General features: G+C 40.5%; 1 protein-coding gene across 6 annotated transcripts in view; it reads left to right on the forward strand.

Moving 5' to 3' along the window:
• The window catches only part of RUNX1T1 (RUNX1 partner transcriptional co-repressor 1), a 150,968-nt gene that overhangs the window by 37,019 nt on the left and 95,529 nt on the right, over positions 1 to 18,420 (forward strand). Inside the window, exon 1 of one of the 6 annotated variants that reach the window (XM_069600634.1) lies at positions 2,833 to 3,208. The exons of the other annotated variants lie outside the window; for them this stretch is intronic. Coding sequence (XP_069456735.1) covers positions 3,202 to 3,208 — 7 coding nt within the window. The 5' untranslated portion in view covers positions 2,833 to 3,201. Of the gene's footprint in view, positions 1 to 2,832; positions 3,209 to 18,420 lie in introns of those variants that run through there. 6 annotated transcript variants of the gene reach the window in all.

The raw sequence follows: 18,420 nt of genomic DNA on the forward strand, positions 1-18,420 counted from the left end.
AACTAGGAAAAGTCTGTAAGATAGGGATGGTCTGTTTTGGAAACAAGTGAGAAACACCTTAGAGTAATAAAATGCCGTAATGTCTTTCTAATGAGTTAAATGTATTGTCAAAAATTTATGTATTATTTTGGGAGCCAGGCATTCAGTTGTCGACTAAAGTTACTGATTTGGAAGGTGATTTTCTTAGATGGCACTCTTTAAAAAAATTGCCTTGAAAATGCTCTGTGTTCTTAATTAAAAGGCCTGTGTTAACTAACATGGCTCTTCTAAGGATGATACTTAGTCAGCAGTGGAGCTTTTGTTTTGAATATATTTTAATTTTAAAAAATCTGTTTCCTAGTGGTAATTCAAAACAGTGTTTTGCATCAGAGAAAACTTATACAATAGATATTCTTTTTTTCCCACTCACGTATATAAATGGATTCATCATGTTCTTGATTATCTATTTTTGTTTTAAAATTTGGATTCTAGAGATATTGGCTCCTTGTACTCTTTTTTTTTTTTTTAATTAAAGGGAAAATGATTTCTGTTTAAGTAAGTGTATAGAACTATGTATCCAGGCTTCCCCGTCCAGGGAGAACTGCCAAGTGAGGTTGGTGCTTTGCTTGCCTCCGTGACTCAGAGGATAAGAGGAGGAAGCTGGTTCCTGGAGAAAACGCTGAACTAACCTCAGGTGCACGCACACTCTCTGAGGCCTGTTCTGCAATCAGACTTCTAGGTGAGAATCTCCAGGGATCCAGGTTTTGTTGACGTGGATCAATTTAAAGTGGCAATTACTGTAGTCAGATAACAGCTTAAAAAGCTTTTTTACACATAGAAAAGATACATAATCACATGGCATATGGAAGTTCAATTTTCTGAGCTGTGGTATAGGAACTTGCAGTGTACCGATATTAAGACCCAGTTTTAAAACCGGATATCATCCAGTTTTCTTCAAGTGTATTGCATTTCTGTCCTGTGATTTTCTGTTTTAGAAGTGATTCACCATGCATATTGATGAAAGTTGGGTTTCCCCACTGTGAAAATGTTCTCTTTCTAACTTAGGTATGGTATTAAAAAAAAAAAAAATCAGTGCCATGTAGCATTGAGTGGCTTTAAAAAAATACTCTCTTTAAGAAGGAAAACCTACAGATTTAGAATGCTGGATTTCATATAGGTCCTTACAGCAGGAGTTAATTGATTATCACACTCATGCCTGCTATAAAGCTTTCTGTCATAAGAATGTTTGAGATCAGTGCGTAACTGTTCTGAAATCCATTACACAGAACCTCATTACAAGTGACATCTAACTAAGATGAACAAAAAGATTGGCCTCATAAATAGAGTGCAATATACTATTAGTGACAGAATGGAGTAATCATTATGAATTGTAGTCTTTTTACAAGTTGTCTCTTGACAGTGATGGATTTTTGAGGGGTTCACTTGATGAAGCAGCACTTCGTATTGGGGGGCTGTAGAGTTCTTATTGATTGGCACTGTTTAGCAAGGATGATCTATTTTTAGTTTGTGCAGGGTATGTGTGTGTGCGCTTTGAAGCAGGTTGTGGGCATTCTTGGCTAGAGGTGTAGGAAGAGGGAGGAGGCAGAAGTCAAGAGTCACTGCCTCTGATTTCAGATGGGTTTGTTTTTATGCTTTCTTTGAGGCAGCATGTAGGGGGAAAATCAATCTGATAAGGGCCAGAAGCATATGGAAAGGGTAGGATAGGCACAGGACGAGCTAAAGACTATGAAGGCAGGGCAAGAGTTAAAGGGGATGCTCCTGGCTGTCTATTCATTGAGCTTGCGGGCTGGTCAGAGGCTCCTGAGTGGAGTTGTTTCTGTTTATACTGGATTGAACAGCCACTGGAAAGGTAAAGCCCGAGGGCTCTGTCTCATCATGTGCCGTGCCGTTAAAACAAACACACAGAAACCTAGGAAAGATGTGCCAGTGTTAAATGGAGGAAGAGTTTTAGAAGTGAACAGAATTTTCCTTCTGCCTGGCATTTTTGTGTGTGCAGAAAAGGCACGCAAGGCAGGCAGGCATATGTTTCTCCTATGAGGCAAGGATGTTTTACAAAGGACTAAAGAGGGACTGCTGAGAGGAAAATAGCCGGCTTTAGATAAAGCACTCTAACAAAGGCTCGTAGTTTTATATATCATGGTGTCCATTAAAGCTTAATAGGGAAGAGTCCATTGAACCTGGCTGGGTATGTGTTATTCATGGGAGGGATAAACATTTAAGAGCGTGCAAAAAAAAATCAGAAAGCAGGAGGACATGATTGTTCAGCTTTTGAAAAGGCTTTACAGTGAAGATTTTGTTTTCATCTCCTATGGATCTCTATGCAAGGTAGAGGAGAGTAAGCTAAGCATGTTTGGAGCATATCAACGCAGGGATCCCAGGGGGTTAAAAGCACGCTAGTAAAATAAAAGTGGTCTGCTTCTGCTTCTCCAAAGTGTTCTATTTTACACACACTACTGAGAAGCTGACAAAGGGAATGATCCTGATACTTTTGTTCCGTCTGATAAACTGGCACAGTCTACAGGGTCTTGGAACAGTTTTTTTATGCTGTTTTGGATTTCCAGTTCAATAAACAAGCTTCGAGGTCCCTGCCTCCGTTTGTTTGTTTGTTTGTTTGTAATAAAGTGCCCAGTGATGGGGTTGTTAACCTGTGAACGTGTAAGGGGCAGCTCTCCTTGTGAGCCATGGGATTGGGGGGGGGGGGGCAGGTCGCCTTTCTCTTCTTTCCGGCAAGATAAGGGTTAACTTGCAAGGGGCTGGGGGGGGAGGTGGGTGGTGGGGAATGAATTATTCAGCATTTAGCTTATCATTCTGCATTTTTACTTTCCTGTTCTTGGGTGCTCTGGAACTTGCCGAGAGAGGGCCGGGGGTACGGGGAGGCCGGGGTGGCCCACACGCCCCTGTCATTGTTCTGCCTGGAGAGACGGGGCTGGGTTCAAGGCCACATGTGCTCCTGTCATCATCCACATTGCTGCTCCGAGTGCAATCCGGAGTGTCAGCTCTCCATCTGTCCCCGCCTGGCAGGCGCACGCGCCCAGCACCCCGCCTCGGGCTCCGGCGCCCCGGCCCCCCTGCCGGCCCCCCTGCCGGCCCCCCGCGCTCTGCCGGCCCTGATTCCTGGACGGGAGGCATGAGCCCCGCGCGCGCTTCCTCTTAGGGCAGAGAGAGAGCGAGCCACTCTCGGTGTGGACGCTGCATTCAGGAATGCCCGGTGAGTGAGCCCCGCTCCGCTTTCTCTCTGTGGTTTGTCAAAGGAAGCAGGCTTACTTTCCATTACTGCTCGGAAAAGAACCTTCTGCCCACAGCGGGCTGTATCTTAAGCGGGCAGGCAGAGGCTGGGGCAGTGACCGAGGTGGATGGTGGCATTAAAAAAGAGCCATCAGAATCTGGGTCCAGGGCTCCAAGGGGTGGAAGCCTTGCCTTTAAGACGTGGGAGGTGTGTTTTCAAGACTGAGGGCAAGTCCAGCCACGTTATCTGTTGGCCAGAGCAATTCACTCGAGGGATTTAGCTTCAAGTAAGAAGGATGTTTTCTGCTGTGGATTTCACGACTGTCATCTGTGCCTCGTGTCCTGGACATTTCATCTGTGGTGGGAGTGTGCAGCTTATGGTGGAACCCTGGGATAAGGTCTCTTTTGAAAACTGTTTATGTCAGAGAAAGTGAAGGGAGCTTTAGGGACTACCGATTATTTCAGTCTTGTCCTAAATTGCAGCGCTGAGATGTCATCAGGCAAATAATTGAAATCGGCTAATTAAAAATAGAAAGTCTGCTGAATTACTGACGCTGTTGTGGTCCTGGAAATTTAATGTATGTTAATTTCCTCTGAAAAATATTATTTTTGGAGCCCAGAGTGTTTCTGTGATCGTTGCCAATGAAGGCTCTGCTTGAGAACAGAGAAGCTTGGTACAAGCCTGTCGGGGCAAGGGTGTTTCTGTTATTCTCAGGAACGGTCTGGACTGCCCTTTGCCTACTTTGAGTAGCAGATCTCAGATTAAAAAGACAAGGCAGAGAGAGATCCTCCAGCTGGCTGATTTGTGTGGGTTTTTTTGGGCAGGACAGGCAGAAGAGGCTGTGCTTGGCCACAGGGTTTGTACACCTCACAGATGGTGTTTTGAAACAGTATCTGCCAGTTTTCTCCAACCACAGTTGTGTGTAGGTATCGCCAGTTGTTTGAAGAATCTTTTTCCCTTTAGAATGTGTCTTGTAAGTCCTCATCAGCGAAGATGCATTTGTGACCGAACTGCACCTTTTCATTAGTTCCGTGGACGAGGGATGTGTGTAGCTGAAATATGGGAAAAATCAATTTTCAAAAAGACAATGACTGAGGTCTCTGAAAGGTCATTTTAACTCTTTCAGCACTCATCTTGATTTATATGCACCAAGCAGCTGAAGATGTAATGTGCATGGAGTATGTGATATGGAAGCTGTGTGAAAAAGTGCTTGTGTTTTTTTATTTAGCCTGAGTATTGTATAGCTTCATCTGATTTTTATGTCATCAGTCAAATCTGACTTGTTTTTATGCTTTTAATAAATATGTGTTAAATGATCTGATCTGTCAGCATTTTGTAGAGTCTGAATTTTGTTTTGGTAAAACAGAACCGCATAATAACCCAAAGCCATTTGTGAATGATGACAAGTGAAAGAGATTAGGTAGGACCCTTGCTATCCCATATTAATTACGTGATTTTAAAGTATTCTTTGGAACATCCTTATTTAAAATGCATTGAACCGTATTTAAGGTTTTAGAATCATTGATAAGTGTGTTTTAGTCGTTAATATCTGACTAGTTCTAAAGCAGTAACCTGAAGTGTAGGCAGTGTCTCTCACTCTCTCTTGCTCATCAACTGTGTTAGAAAACCTTGTACTTGGATGCGGAGAACATATTAATGCTGTGACTACAAGCTTGTGCCAGAATGGTGACACTTGAGCACTTCTGACACTTGGCTATTTTTGACACCCGTCTGCATTTTTTAACCACTACTGTCGGACAGACTACCTCTTAATAATGTTTCTAGCATATTTTTGTCCATACATATGTACTTATATTAATGGGCATTTTTACCATCTGGGACAGATTTTTTTACTTTTGAGTAAGACAATATGTGTACAAGATTAAAAGGACGTATTTCTGGTAATCTGATATTGTCACTATTCTAAATCTATATTAACATTTATCATCATCCTCATCACTGTTATCTTTCTTCCATAGGACAGGTATCAGAATTGGCTCCTGGTTGTCCAAACTTGATGTAACAATTCTCAGATCTAGGACCTTTTTCATAAAAATGGGGGGATCCCTGGAAATAGATGTGTACAAACTGAATTTATTCAAAGATATACCAGTCTGTGGGGATGGGTAGGTAAAGTCTTGGTTTCAGGGCTTTTATAACTTTGTCCATTTAAAAACAAAACAAAGCAAAAAACAACGCACTTTAGCTATTGATAGCATGCTATTTCAAAAGGAACCAGGAAAAGTCGGAGAGAAGGCCATACGTGCTTTTAAAGAAATAGATGATACTATTTTTATGATTTAACTCAATATAAGGAAATATCATTTTACTGCCTGTCACTTAGTAACAACTAGATCCTTGTGTTTAAGGGAAGAAAAATGTTTGCTTATGAGGAGGCTAGGAGACTCTGGGAATTACAGTATTTCAGGAGGAGATGGCTCTGAGCTTTCTGAAACATTTATATTTTTATCAATCTTGGTATAATATTATCAAAGAACATATGTTGACCTACAAAATACTTTCAGGACTGTTGCCTTAAAAGGACAATAAGTGAGCACAGTCTGTGTAGCCCAGAAATAGTGCTGTTCTTTCAGAAGATGGCTAGCATTAGGTCAGACCACCCTTTCTCAATGTTCTCAATGGTCCTGCTCTCCAGATGTGACTGGAACTTTTTTTAAGTTCAAGTTTCCAAAAAAAAAAAAAAGAAAAAAAGGTTTGTTTTCAAAATCTGGTTTTACTTAAGACAGCTCCATCCTGGAGTGCATTTCATAAATTGCCCACATATTTTTCTTAGCAGAGAACTTAACTGGCTGTAATTTTTAACACATGGCCACATCATGTGATATTTTCAAAACACTTACACATAGCTTTAAGAAGGTCCCTGCAGAAATGATCCATCCTCTCACAGCCGGCCCTTTTTTTTTTTTTTTTAAAACAGCATATCTGCATTTTCCATTTAGGAGAGCTATATATTATTAGCTTACATTTTTGGGTAGTAAAACAGTACATTGCTGACTGTAAAACATGAACTTTATTATCTGCTGAAAATTGATTTGGCATTTATAGCCACTGTGTACTAGACTGTTTTTCTGGTTTTAACATCAATGCTTGCAAGCGATGATTTGTGTAAAAAAACAGAAATGAAATTGCCATGGACAGACAACTGCTAGTGTCCTTCGTAAGTGAACTTTTGGATAATGCACCTGGTTATTGGTTTCTTTTAATAGATGCATCTAAATGCTGTCAAGACCGAAAAACACAGCAGCCCCTGTACTGTCACTGTGTTTTACCTTGCAAGTTGATTTGCCATTGTTTCAGGCTAACTCTTTGCTGTAGCACACAAGCCTCCTGCTAGCTATGAAAGACAGCTAGCTATATCAGCAGCAAATATCCAATTATAAGTGTAGATCGTGCAGACATTACTTTTTTTTGTAGCAGGCATTTAGAAGTTCCAGCTTCTTTTCAAACCCTGGCACCAGTTCCCTTTTTCTTTTTAAATTATTTTCTGTTACTATTTCTGAGTATTTGACCTTTTAGTTCTATGGATTTTAAAAGAATATTTGGAAATTTTTACAAGGCATCTTCCTGCACAGTTAATAATAGTCTATTGAAAAAAAAGATAATATTTTTTAGAATAAACACTTGTTTAATAGGCATTATATCATCCAGAAATGTTTATTAACTGTTTTGTCCCTACACTGATATTTGAGGTTTGCAAAGGAGATGCTGTAAAACCATATTCTGAACAGACTTTGGAATCATCAAAGGAACAAAATACATTTGAGAGCCGGAAGATTGATCTTGAAAGTGCCTTCAGTTTACAGGTGTTGAAACTGAGGCTCAGGTGATTTTGTAAAGTAAGTAGATTCTCGCAGTCCACTCGTCTTACCATGCTGCTTCTAAATCTCACGTGCACGTTCAGTCACATTGCCATCTTGGTGTCAGTCATCCTTTGTTGCCTTTTACTTTCTACCCTGGATTTCTCTTACCATGTGCTCTCTCCCTGTCCACTCCACGGCCTCAGGTCCATGTGAGGGAAAACTCTGTAACAGTAATCACTTGACCTGTGGCAAAGGTGTGCCATCAAATGTATCTTACAGTTGTTTGGAAGTTAGAGAGCCTAAATATGGTTAATTATTGAGTATTGAGCAGATCGAATAATCTTCTTAGTAAGGATGTGACGACTGAGGGCATTCAGGTAGTGGACTTTTGTGGGTTGCTGAAAAATGTACCAGGGGCCAAATAACTCTGGTTCAGTCTCTCCCCATGCCATGCCTTCGAGGAATTTTGAGTTCTTATGCTCCAGGCAGAGAAGTAAACAGTAGTTATGATATGGAATAGCAAGAGCCTAGAGATAGGTGCAGGAACCCAGAGGCAGGTAGTACCTGATGGGATTAGGAGTCAAGCACAGAGGGGGAGGGCGTGTGGACCATGGGCTTATGGGCCTTGACTGTCTCCTGCTTCTCCAGATTGGATCTCTGTTAATGGTACTTAATTTTTAGTTTGCTGTTCTTATACTGAGGACAGGATACTGATTTTTGTTTATTAAGTTTTAATAGCTCTGTGTGACAGTGGGTACGGCATTGCTCGAAAGCAATTTCTTTGTGTACAATTGTGGTTCTTTGGTGGCTGACAGTGTCTAGTGGAATACATCATTAACTTAAATGACTCATAACCTGAGAACAATAGGATTTCACACCTGACCAAGAAGCAGGTTTATCTGGCTGGCTTTCTCAAACAGCTGTTTGCATTAATTAATATTAATGTAAATGTACTTTCTGAGAATGTCTAGCTTAATTATGTTTTTCAACCCATAGAGTTCCAATCAAAGGAAACAGGAAATCCTCTTAATCTCAGAGGGAGTATATAACTGCCATCTCTGAACAGAATAAATCTCTGATAGTATAGTAAGCCTTTTATTGAAAGCCTGTACAGCCAGGCCCCAAGGCTAGGCACCTTGTATACTTAAACTAAGTCTCACAGTTCTGCAAAGGGTTTCTGTGACCATGACGTCTATTAATATTGGAAACCCAAAGAGCAGGTAAATTAAGCATTTTCCCCAAAGAGCAGGTAAATTAAGCATTTTCCCCGAAGACACATAGATATCATTAAATGGCAGAGAAGGGATTCTCTCTGGTCTGTCAGCTGATTTTTTTATTCCTTTTTAAAAACTTTTCTTTGTTTATTTATTTTTGGCTGTGCTAGGTCGGCCTTGCTGCCCCCTTGTAGTTGCGATGCACGGCCTTCTCATGGAGGTGGCATCTTTCGTTGCAGAGTATGGCCTCTAGGGCTTGCAGGCTTCAGGAGTTGTGGCCCATGGGCTCAGTAGTTGTGACTTGCAGGCTCTTGGGCTTAGTTACCTTGGGGCATGTGAAATCTTCCTGGACCAGAAATTGAACGCATGTCCCTTGCATTGGCAGGTGGGTTTTTAATCATTGGAACACCACGGAAGTCCTTGTTTTCTTTTTTTTTAAAGGAAGGGTGAGTGTGTTACGTTTGGTGAGAGGATGTTTTGTAATGGAAGCTAGGTGGAAATGTTTGAAGAGGGATGTTTGAATTTGGAGTGGAGTAGCAGGGAAGGTGGAGTTCTTGGTGCTGGAAACTAAAAATGGAAAACCATTAGCCTCAGTCGTCAAGAGTGATCTTGGGTAAAACAGGTTAGGAGAGTAGTTATTTCTCTGTGTATTTCTACGCTTGAGAGAATGCAATGGGGAGTAATAGGCATCAGGGGACTAATGTCCTTATTTTGAAAAGTCTAATAGAAATTGTAAATTGACTTCCTGATGAAGCCGTGTAGGTTAACTAAGATATCACCTTTCTAGGCTTTTGACATGATGTAATTCTGGCTATCTTTTGTTGATCAGAACCTCAGATGGAGTATTTTCTGTGTTTTGGACGATAGTAGGAAAATGGAACTCAAATGATGTGTTCAACACATGGGCAAACAAAATTGTTGAATATTGTGTGGTTAAAATTTGTCATGAAAGTCGCTCAGTCGTATCCGACTCTTTGCCACCCCATGGAATGCTCCAGGCTAGAATACTGGAGTGGGTAGCCTTTCCCTTCTCAAGGGGATCTTCCCAACCCAGGGATTGAACCCAGGTCTCCCTCACTGCAGGGGGACTGTTTACCAGCTGAGCAACAAGGGAAAAATATCAAAACTCTTGGTCATGAGGCTGCTGGGCACCCATGTTCTGCCCCAGGAGGTTCTAGGCAGGCAGACTGTTAGCAGAAAATGAGCACACTGTAGGAAAGCACATTAACTTTTTCACCATGCCCTTACCCCCCCACCTTCTAAAAAAAAAGCAGTTGATTTAAAAATTGTGGGCGGTTTTCCCTAGAAGATTTCACTTCTGTTTTCCACATTTCTCTTTTAAGGGCTAAGTGATAAGTGCAGTCTGTAAAAAGTCTCACTTTATTAGAGGGATTCTTTTAATTCTGTGTGGTTTATTAACATCGTACCGTGTACTTTGATGCTCACGCAAGAAAGTAAATTTGAAAGTACCGATGAGAACATGATGCTGTAAAGAGTTTGGCCTTAAGAGCTATGTAATTAGATAGGCAGAAATGCTCTTTAGGAAGAAGGGATGTTAGAGGGTGTCTTTATCATGTGTTTATGGCTTTAACAAGAGTCTTAAAGAGTTTGACAAAATAAACAGACCATTCTTAATAATCAGGGATGATTGTGATGGGGTGCTAAGTTATTTAGAACTTTGGGAAAGACAGTTGCACTTCTGAGCATATCATTCCTATACATTTGAGCTTTGCATGATGTAAACTTCCCTGCCTTCCTCTGGACTTGTTTGGTTTAATGATGCTTGAGTTATTGGGAGGAAAATGCATAATAAAATTTGAGGGTCCTGTGGTAACAATTTATATATTCTTTCATTCGAAATGCTTAACATGTGTCCCGACAAAGATATGACTGGAACAAAGAAAGGCCTTGATTCTGACACTTTCCCTGTGAAATAGGCATTGTTTCCTCTTTATAGTGTTTCTGTCTGAACCTGCATACTCACACTTATGGCAACATCTCATTTGAAAGGTCTGTTAATATTTATTTTTTTTTCTGCTCTAGTATTAGTTGTATGAGACAGCCTAGAGACAGGAAAATATTAAGGAATCAAAGTGAAGATTTTATTTTGTCCATAGAAAGCACTTTATTTTCTCCCAGTCTTTCTGCAGTGTTCTTACTGATTGGTTTATAGAATACAGAATAATAGAGACCAGAGGTAAAACCTCGCTTGTCAATTACCCAAGCATTCTCTTGTATACCAGTGTTTGCTTGTGTGTGCTATGCTTAGTCGCTCAGTCGTATCCAGCTCTTTGAGACCCCCTGGACTATAGCCCTCCCAGGCTCCTCTGTCCATGTGGATTCTCCAGGCAAGAATATCGGAGTTGCCATGCTCCTCTCCAGGTCCTCTTCCCAAGCCAGGGATCGAACTCAGGTCTCCCACATTGCTGGCTGATTCTTTAGCATCTCAGCCACCAGGGAAGCTTGCTGGTTATGAAATATCAAAAAAAAAAAAAAAGGTATATATAGATGTGATCAAGCTTTCACAGATTTTTCAAGTTTTTGTACAATTTAGGAGTCTTTCTAAAGAACTTTGCTGGAAAAAAAAAAAGTTACCTGTTGTTATTTAACTATTTGTTACATAGAGGAATATCTTTCTGGGTGTTTCCCCACCCCCCTCCTTTGGTCCCAACTTTTAGCACATCTTATTACCTGGTGGTTTTGTTTTTTTTTTTCATTTTTAATTCACTCCTTTCAGAGTCTGGAGAACTAGTTAAAATCTCTGAATCTGCTACTTACTCCCTGTTGTTTTGGGCAAGTAACATAATTTCCCAGGTGAAGAATGTCTTTCTGCTTATTTTTCATCTATATTTTACTCATATATTCTGGGGATAAAGCCTTTTGGTACTTTGGTAGATTTTGCTTCATATGTTCTGTGGGTAAAGCATATTGGTGTGATGTTAATATACCTATTCCTAAAACTTCTTAGAGAATCAAACCATTTTGTAGTGTTTTCCAGAGAGCAAACGGGTATCTCTTTAAGACCCAAAGTTGCTTCTGCTTACTTGTTTAAAATTTCTACTCCTGTTGGTCAGTTATTTTGAATGGCCCTGGTCTTTCAGCTGTCAGCTATGTTCTTTATCAGTTTGTGCTGGATGTGCTGTAGCTTTTGCTTTATGATTTGAGTTTATATTATAAACAATAAGATATGTTGTGTTTATGAGGCCAGAGAGCGCAGGACATTGGGAATGTCAGCAGCTGAGTGTGAGTCAGACTTCTTCCGCTTCGTGGTATCACCAGGAACAAGCAAGTCGTTTCACTGTCTGTCTGAGCGTCACTTTCCTTGTCTGAGAAGCAAGGCTTCTGCTTTGCTGACTTCTGTTTTGCAGTATGGTGGTAGTGATTATGATTGTTAGCATGCTCTGTCTCTTTGAAAAGCAGAGTACAGGACTTTTACATATAAGCAGTAAAGATTAAAGTCAGACAGTGATACACTCTGGACTTAAAGCATAGGGGAGAGTTTTTCAATGACACAGAAGGACTCTAGGGTGTTGTGCTTGTGAGTTTTGTCTATAGTCGGTAGAATTTTCTCTCCCTTCTGCCTACCCTCTTTCTGTTCCTGTGCCCACACGTCCACCCATTCCAGTAATTGGCTAGCTTGAAAACCATATAACCAAAGTTAGAGTGGTGAGTAAAATCGTGAAGTGAATGCTTAGGTGAAAATGTGGAAAGCCCATCTTGTTCTGTTTTGTGTTCCCCCAGATGTTAACTAGTGGCGGTTTTAATTTCTGGAGTCATTTTAGGTGTCTCTGAGACTTTTCCTCCTGACTGATTTTCCTTTCTCTTAGCAGGAGACATTGCCCAGAGAGCTGAATTCTAACCTTTTATGTATTCCAGGATACAGACTCTTCCTTGTTTAAAATAATAGACATTTTAAGTGTCATCAGCTCTTCTTGATAAAGCTGCCATTTGCTTTAAGATCTTGGCTTCCTAGTTCTAAAAATTCCATTCCAGGCTACCCCTGAGGTAGGAGGCAGAGAGTAAGGAATCAGGAAATGTTTGCTTAATGAATAAGTGAGGATGAGAGGTGGACTGGGATTCACAGGGATCTTAAAGGAAAGAAAGAATGCACAAAGCAAGTTAAATATGAGGCGGGGGGGGGGGGGAATTAAGTAAATCTTATGGAAATTTTTGGTAAATGGTATTTAATAATCAATCAGTCATTTTCTTTGACCTATGGAAAGATAATAAATTAATTTTTTTGGCCATATACAACTTTCTTGGCAGCTAGCTACATATTAGTTAAAATTGCATGTATTATAAATCTGATAATTTATCATGATCACATTTACTAAAAGTATGATACAGTATATAACAGTTAAAAAAAAGCACTCTCTGACATAATTACTGAAATTAGAAACCAAGTCCAGGGCTTTTGGCAGTTGTAATATTTGGGGAAATTAGTGCTTCCTCTGCCTGGGCACTTGCCTGCAGTTTGGGAGGATGGGTGTAAGGTGTCAGGGGTCCAGCAGACAAAATGAGTAGGATTCTGTGAGCTGAGTTGCTCAGTTGGGACCCCATGGATTGCAGCTCACCAGACTTCTCTGTCCATGGAATTTTCAGGCAAGAATACAGGAGTGTGGCTTGTCATTTCCCACTCCAGGGGATCTTCTCGACCCTGGGAGGCCTAACAAAAGACAAATATTAAGAAATATTTTCACCTTTTCAGTTGCATGGTAAATTCTATGAACAGTTTCTTCTGCCAATAATCTCAGATGAGTAGCAGTTGAATAGTCTGATAAGATTTATCATAAAGACTCCAGAGAGATTACTAAAATAATTCATGCAGTGCTTGATACATAATTGTTTAAAAAACATATAACTTCTATAATAGTGGAGCTTTCTTTAAATATTTTGCCCTCTTATATTTGTTTCTAAATATACATTGAATCCTTTGAAAGGGATAGGAGGGCAGGTTTGAGTCTCAGAGACTATCACTTTGGAAGAATATTCTTGCTAATTTAACACATATTTTATGTCTCTTAATTTGTGCCTTTAAAAATTTATAGAAGATTATTGTAGCTTATCCACTGAGTGGCTGTTTTTACAAGGATATTGCTGATACTCTGCATGGATTACAGACTTTCCAAGGGTCTTTGTGCACTTTGGAAATGTGGTATAGAATGATGTAATGAAGTAGTTCTTAAAGTGGTTTCATGGACTACCAATATCATTATCACCCAGGAACCTATTGGAAACACCCATTTTCTGCCCCTCTGCAAACTTAATCAAAAACTGAGGTAGCCCCGCAATCTGTGTTTGAACAAGCTCTCAGAGGATTCTGAAGCAGATTCAAATTAGACATTTGTAAATCATAACTTTTTGTCTCCTTGGGTAGTCCAGAGAAAATACCCATTTGTTTTTTATCATGGAAGTCACAGTGAATGGAAATCAAGGTGATTTATTTGTTTTAAATGATGTACTTTAAAAACAAAGAGATGACAAAGAGCATGTTTGTTCAGAGCCTTGGGTTTCTAATAGCGTATTTGGATGCCCACACATTACACCTGAATTGAATGAGATAGGTAAGAGAAGGTGCATTTCAAGCCAATTCTGGGATGTTTATTCCTTCTGATAGTTACTTGTAAAGACATGCATATATTTCATTGCACTCAGGTACCATTTGTAATGCCCTTGCCTTGTTTTGAGGCCAGCTTCTGATTGTTCAGAATTTTGTGAGTTTAGCTTGATCATCTTTAGAGACTATTTAGGCAGACCCCAATTTCACAATAATATTAGTCATCTAGAAAGTTTAGATATATCACAGCATTGTATTTTTCTGCGTTGAATGTAAATAAGGGGTCCGTGTGATTACGAACGTTCCGTCAGTACTGCCTGGCGAGGATTTATTTCTTGCATCGCCTATATCTGCTGCTGTTCTCTTTTGTGCGTGGTGTGCCTTCAGTAAGCGCAGTCTGACACGCTTTGTGGCCTTTGCCTCCTGTGATAAAATAGATTGAAATGATTCCTGACACCATCTGGTGAAGAGGAGCAGCCCTGGAGGACTGTGCTTTGAGAGAAAGTAACTGAATGCTAAGAAATGTGGAAGTCTAGGGACACTGGCAAAGGATTTTTTTTTTTTTTTAAAGAGCATGAACATTAATACATCTTCTTGAGGTTTGATGGGACATGTACTGCCTACTGTCCCATCTGGTGCTTATGATAGCATGGCATATTAGCATGCTGCAAGTTCATAATGTATTCAGGGGGAGGAAACATCCCTTGCATACCAATTGAGGCATCCTCTCTTCAGAACTGCTTTTGAATTTCAATGATGTTTATATCTTCCAAGCCGTGACTTAACCGAGCATTTCCGCGCGAAGGAATAACATGAGTGAGTGAGAGAGAGAGAGAGAAAGAGGCTGTGTCTTCATGGTCTCTCCTATTCCCTCATTAATTTATCTTCCTCCCTTTTTTTCTTGATGAAATTATAAGTAGTTATTAATATTAGGTTTTATGACTTTTAATCCTTTCTGTTTTGAAACCGCATAATATTTCATTATTATCTCATTTATGGCACTGAAAACAGTTTGCCTTGTGAAATTGTGTAGCTGTCCCCTTGTAGACAGAACGCCTTCAAGGGTCAGGCCTGTGTATAATTATGTATGTGTTTCTGTGGCCCCTAGAGCTTGGTCATTCACTTAAAAAATATCTACTGAGCTCACACTGTGGGTGTGATGCTGTTGTAGGTACTGAGTAAGACTAGTGGGTCTTTCCTCTCAGAGCCTTTGTATTTTAGTTGGTAAGAGGCAAACAGTAAACAAAGAAACAGATAACATCTCCAATATAATGTCTCTTCACTATCTCATTCAATTTAGCTGTAAAGTGTGGGCATCCAAATATGCTACTAGAAACCAAGGTTCTGATCCAAGGCATTTTTTATCATTTCTTGAGTATCATTTTTAAAGTACATCATTTAAAACAAATTACCTTGATTTCCATTCATTGGGACCTTCATGATAAAACACAAATGGCCGTTTTCTCTGGACTACACAAGGAGACAAAAAGTTATGGATGAAAGTGAAAGTCGCTCAGTTGTGTCCGACTCTTTGCGACCCCACAGACTATACAGTCCATGGAATTCTCCAGGCCAGAATACTGGAGTGGGTAGCCTTTCCCTTTTCTAGGGGATCTTCCCAACCCAGGGATAGAACCCAGGTCTCCTGCATTGCAGGCAGATTCTTTACCGGCTGAGCCACAAGGGAAGCTCGAGAATACTGTAGTGGGTAGGCTATCCCTTCTCCAGCGGATCTTCCTGACCCAGGAATTGAACCAGGGTCTCCTGCCCTGGTGGCTCACACAGTAAAGCATCTGTCTACAATGCGGGAGACCTGGGTTTGCTCCCTGGGTTAGGAAGAGTCCCTGGAGAAGGAAATGGCAACCCACTCCAGTACTCTTGCCTAGAAAATCCCATGGACGGAGGAGCCTTGTGTCCATGGGGTTGCAACGAGTCAGACACAACTGAGCAATTTCACTTTCTTTCTTTCTTTCTCCTGCATTGCAGGTGGATGCTTTACCAACTGAGCTATCAGGGAAGCCCAAAGTTATGGATAAGTACAATGAAAATCCATGCCAGCTGCAGGGTAGGTGAGTGGGGCCACTTATTTAGATTGGATTGTCAAGAAAGGCACTTTTAAGGAGGTAGCATTTTTGCAGAGACCTGAAGGATCTGAAGAGTTAGTGGCAGAGGAAGAGAAAGTCCAAAAGTCCTGGGTTAAAATATGATTGGCATTTTCAAAGATAGTTTGAGCCAAGTTCAGGGGTTAGTCCATTGCTAGGCATTGGGATTTTATTCTTAATGTGTCAGAAGCCATCAAAAGTGACTTAACAGTACCTTTCAAAAGGGTAAATTGAGCTGCTACGTGTCATGTTCTGAAGCACTAAACAACTATCAGAGGAGTGAGATGCGCCTTAAGTCCATTGAGGTACTTTGTAGAATTGCAATTAGCATGAATTTTAGAATCAGAAAACACATTTCTTGGATCCTGACCTTGATGTTTGACTCTGAGCAGCTTCTTAGCCTTTTTTAGCTCATGTCTTCGTATCTGTTGAAAGGGAAAGCTAGCACCTAAAATTATGGTATTATTGTGAAAATTAAGTGAGGTAATTCATTTAAAAGAACCAGCATAGGGCCTCGTTCTTAAGAGGAGCCTGCTCTACCATTGACACACATAATAATCATAATAAAACATTTGGGATGGTTTCGAGGAATATTGAAACAGTTGGCATCATCTTGTTGGGAATCCTTTTCTGGGACTGTTATCTTCTTAATAAAAACACTGTTAACATGTTGCTAGGGTGGCAGTGCGCAGCATCTGTGGTCTGTCCCTTTTGGTCTAGAATCATGTACAGAAGGAAACTAGAGGAATTCTGTGGCAAAGTCCACGAAACAACCTGGGATTTTTTTTTTTTTAATTTAAAATGTTTTTATAGGTAACACTCTTATTTCTCTGTCTCTCTCTTTTTTTTTTTTTTTTTTTTTGAGAAATTTTAACATGAGGAAATCAAATTGCATTCTGGAGAGATAATGGTGGTTATATCAAGGATATTATAAAAAGAGTTTTAATTCATAAAGCAGTAATGGTTTATTAATTGCATAGTTGTTAGATACAAACCTTTTGAAAGGAATTTCTAATGCACACAAATGGTGAAAATCAGAAGCTCCATAGTTTTTGCATGCATGAAAAACTTAATTGCAAGAAGCAATTCTGTGACGATTTTCATTTAGCCTGTGAGGCAGTGTTAAGATTTTCAAACTTTCTGCAGAAGAAATTGTGGAGTTGGGGATAGGGGTAACAAGATGTTGCTTGTGGCTGAATGTCTACAGAGAGTTCCAAGTTACCATTGTCTTGGATATAATTTTATCAGATATATAGATTAGTTGAGTTATTCTTTAAACTCGCTACCCACTTTTGCAATTATGTATGTATTTTTGGCTAGAGGTTCTCCGCTCCTCAATCTGTAGATATTTTTTTTTGTAACTATCCATCCTCCTCCACCCAGCATCAGGAAAACAAATAATGCGTAAGGAATGTGGAGGGGGAGGTAGTGTGGGTAATTCAGGCAAGTTTCGTCAGCACTTAACCAGATTCTTGGAATGTTTTCTGATGTCCGACAGAACTGTACAGAGCTGCTGACAGCTGCGTGTTGAGTCACATTGATTGCTGCTGTGCTCTGGTTGGAGTGTGAGAAGGAAGGAGGGAAGGTTGAAGAACTGAAGTTCGGGAGGTGGAATCAGTTCTGGAGGAGGTAGCTGGCTGTTGGCTCCTAAGACAGATCCTTTTCCTGCCTTAAGCCCCGGTTGCATTCTTAACAGCCGCATCTTTCAAAAGTGATGGGGTCTGCACGCCTCTAGGGAAATTCAGAGGGGATCGTTTCCTCACTGAGAAGTAGCCTTACAGAGACCTTGTAGGCCAGCCGGAATATTGTCTGTTCAGCACCGCGTGCGCGTCCTCCTTCTGCCCTGGAGAATGCCGTGAATACAGATACTCGCATGGTGATTGTTTTCCTCCAGAAAGAGAGGACAAAGAAAAGCTGGCTGGTCAGGTGAGATGGGTGGACACGTTAGGAAGTGTTGCGTCTAGCAGCCAGGAGCCTGACACGCAGAACCTGCGCGGTGCAGTGGCTGCTCTGACCTAGGTCCCATGCCCCCTCATTTCAGTTTGTTTGGCTTCCAAGATACAGTTTCACGAACGATACTCCTGAATGTCTCTTTGTGGACTAAGAGCATTATCTTGGGTAATGGGATAATCACCCAGTTTCTCATTATTTATTTCCATTTACTTTGCAAGGGTGGCCTTTGTTTTTGACCAGTTTCTATCGCATGTAGTTTATTTCTAATGGAAACAGAGCACCTCGAAACGTGTTTTTCTAGAACATATTTAAAGATACTCCACCCAGTCTCCTTGGGTAAAATGAGCATTTCACTCTCAATAGACCAGGCTGGGTGTCAGATATGTGCTTTCTTCTGTCTGTGGGTCTGTCTGTCTTTCTCTTTCGTCCTCCCTCCCTCCTCCTCTTCTTCCATAACACACTTTACAGAGGTTCTAGTATTTCTAGGCATTTGACTCAGAACGAGCTTTAGTCATGCTGAAGTCATGTTGCACAGACAGTCTCTTAA

This window comes from Ovis canadensis, chromosome 9, assembly GCF_042477335.2.
Source record: "Ovis canadensis isolate MfBH-ARS-UI-01 breed Bighorn chromosome 9, ARS-UI_OviCan_v2, whole genome shotgun sequence".
Classification (NCBI taxonomy): Eukaryota; Metazoa; Chordata; class Mammalia; order Artiodactyla; family Bovidae; genus Ovis; species Ovis canadensis.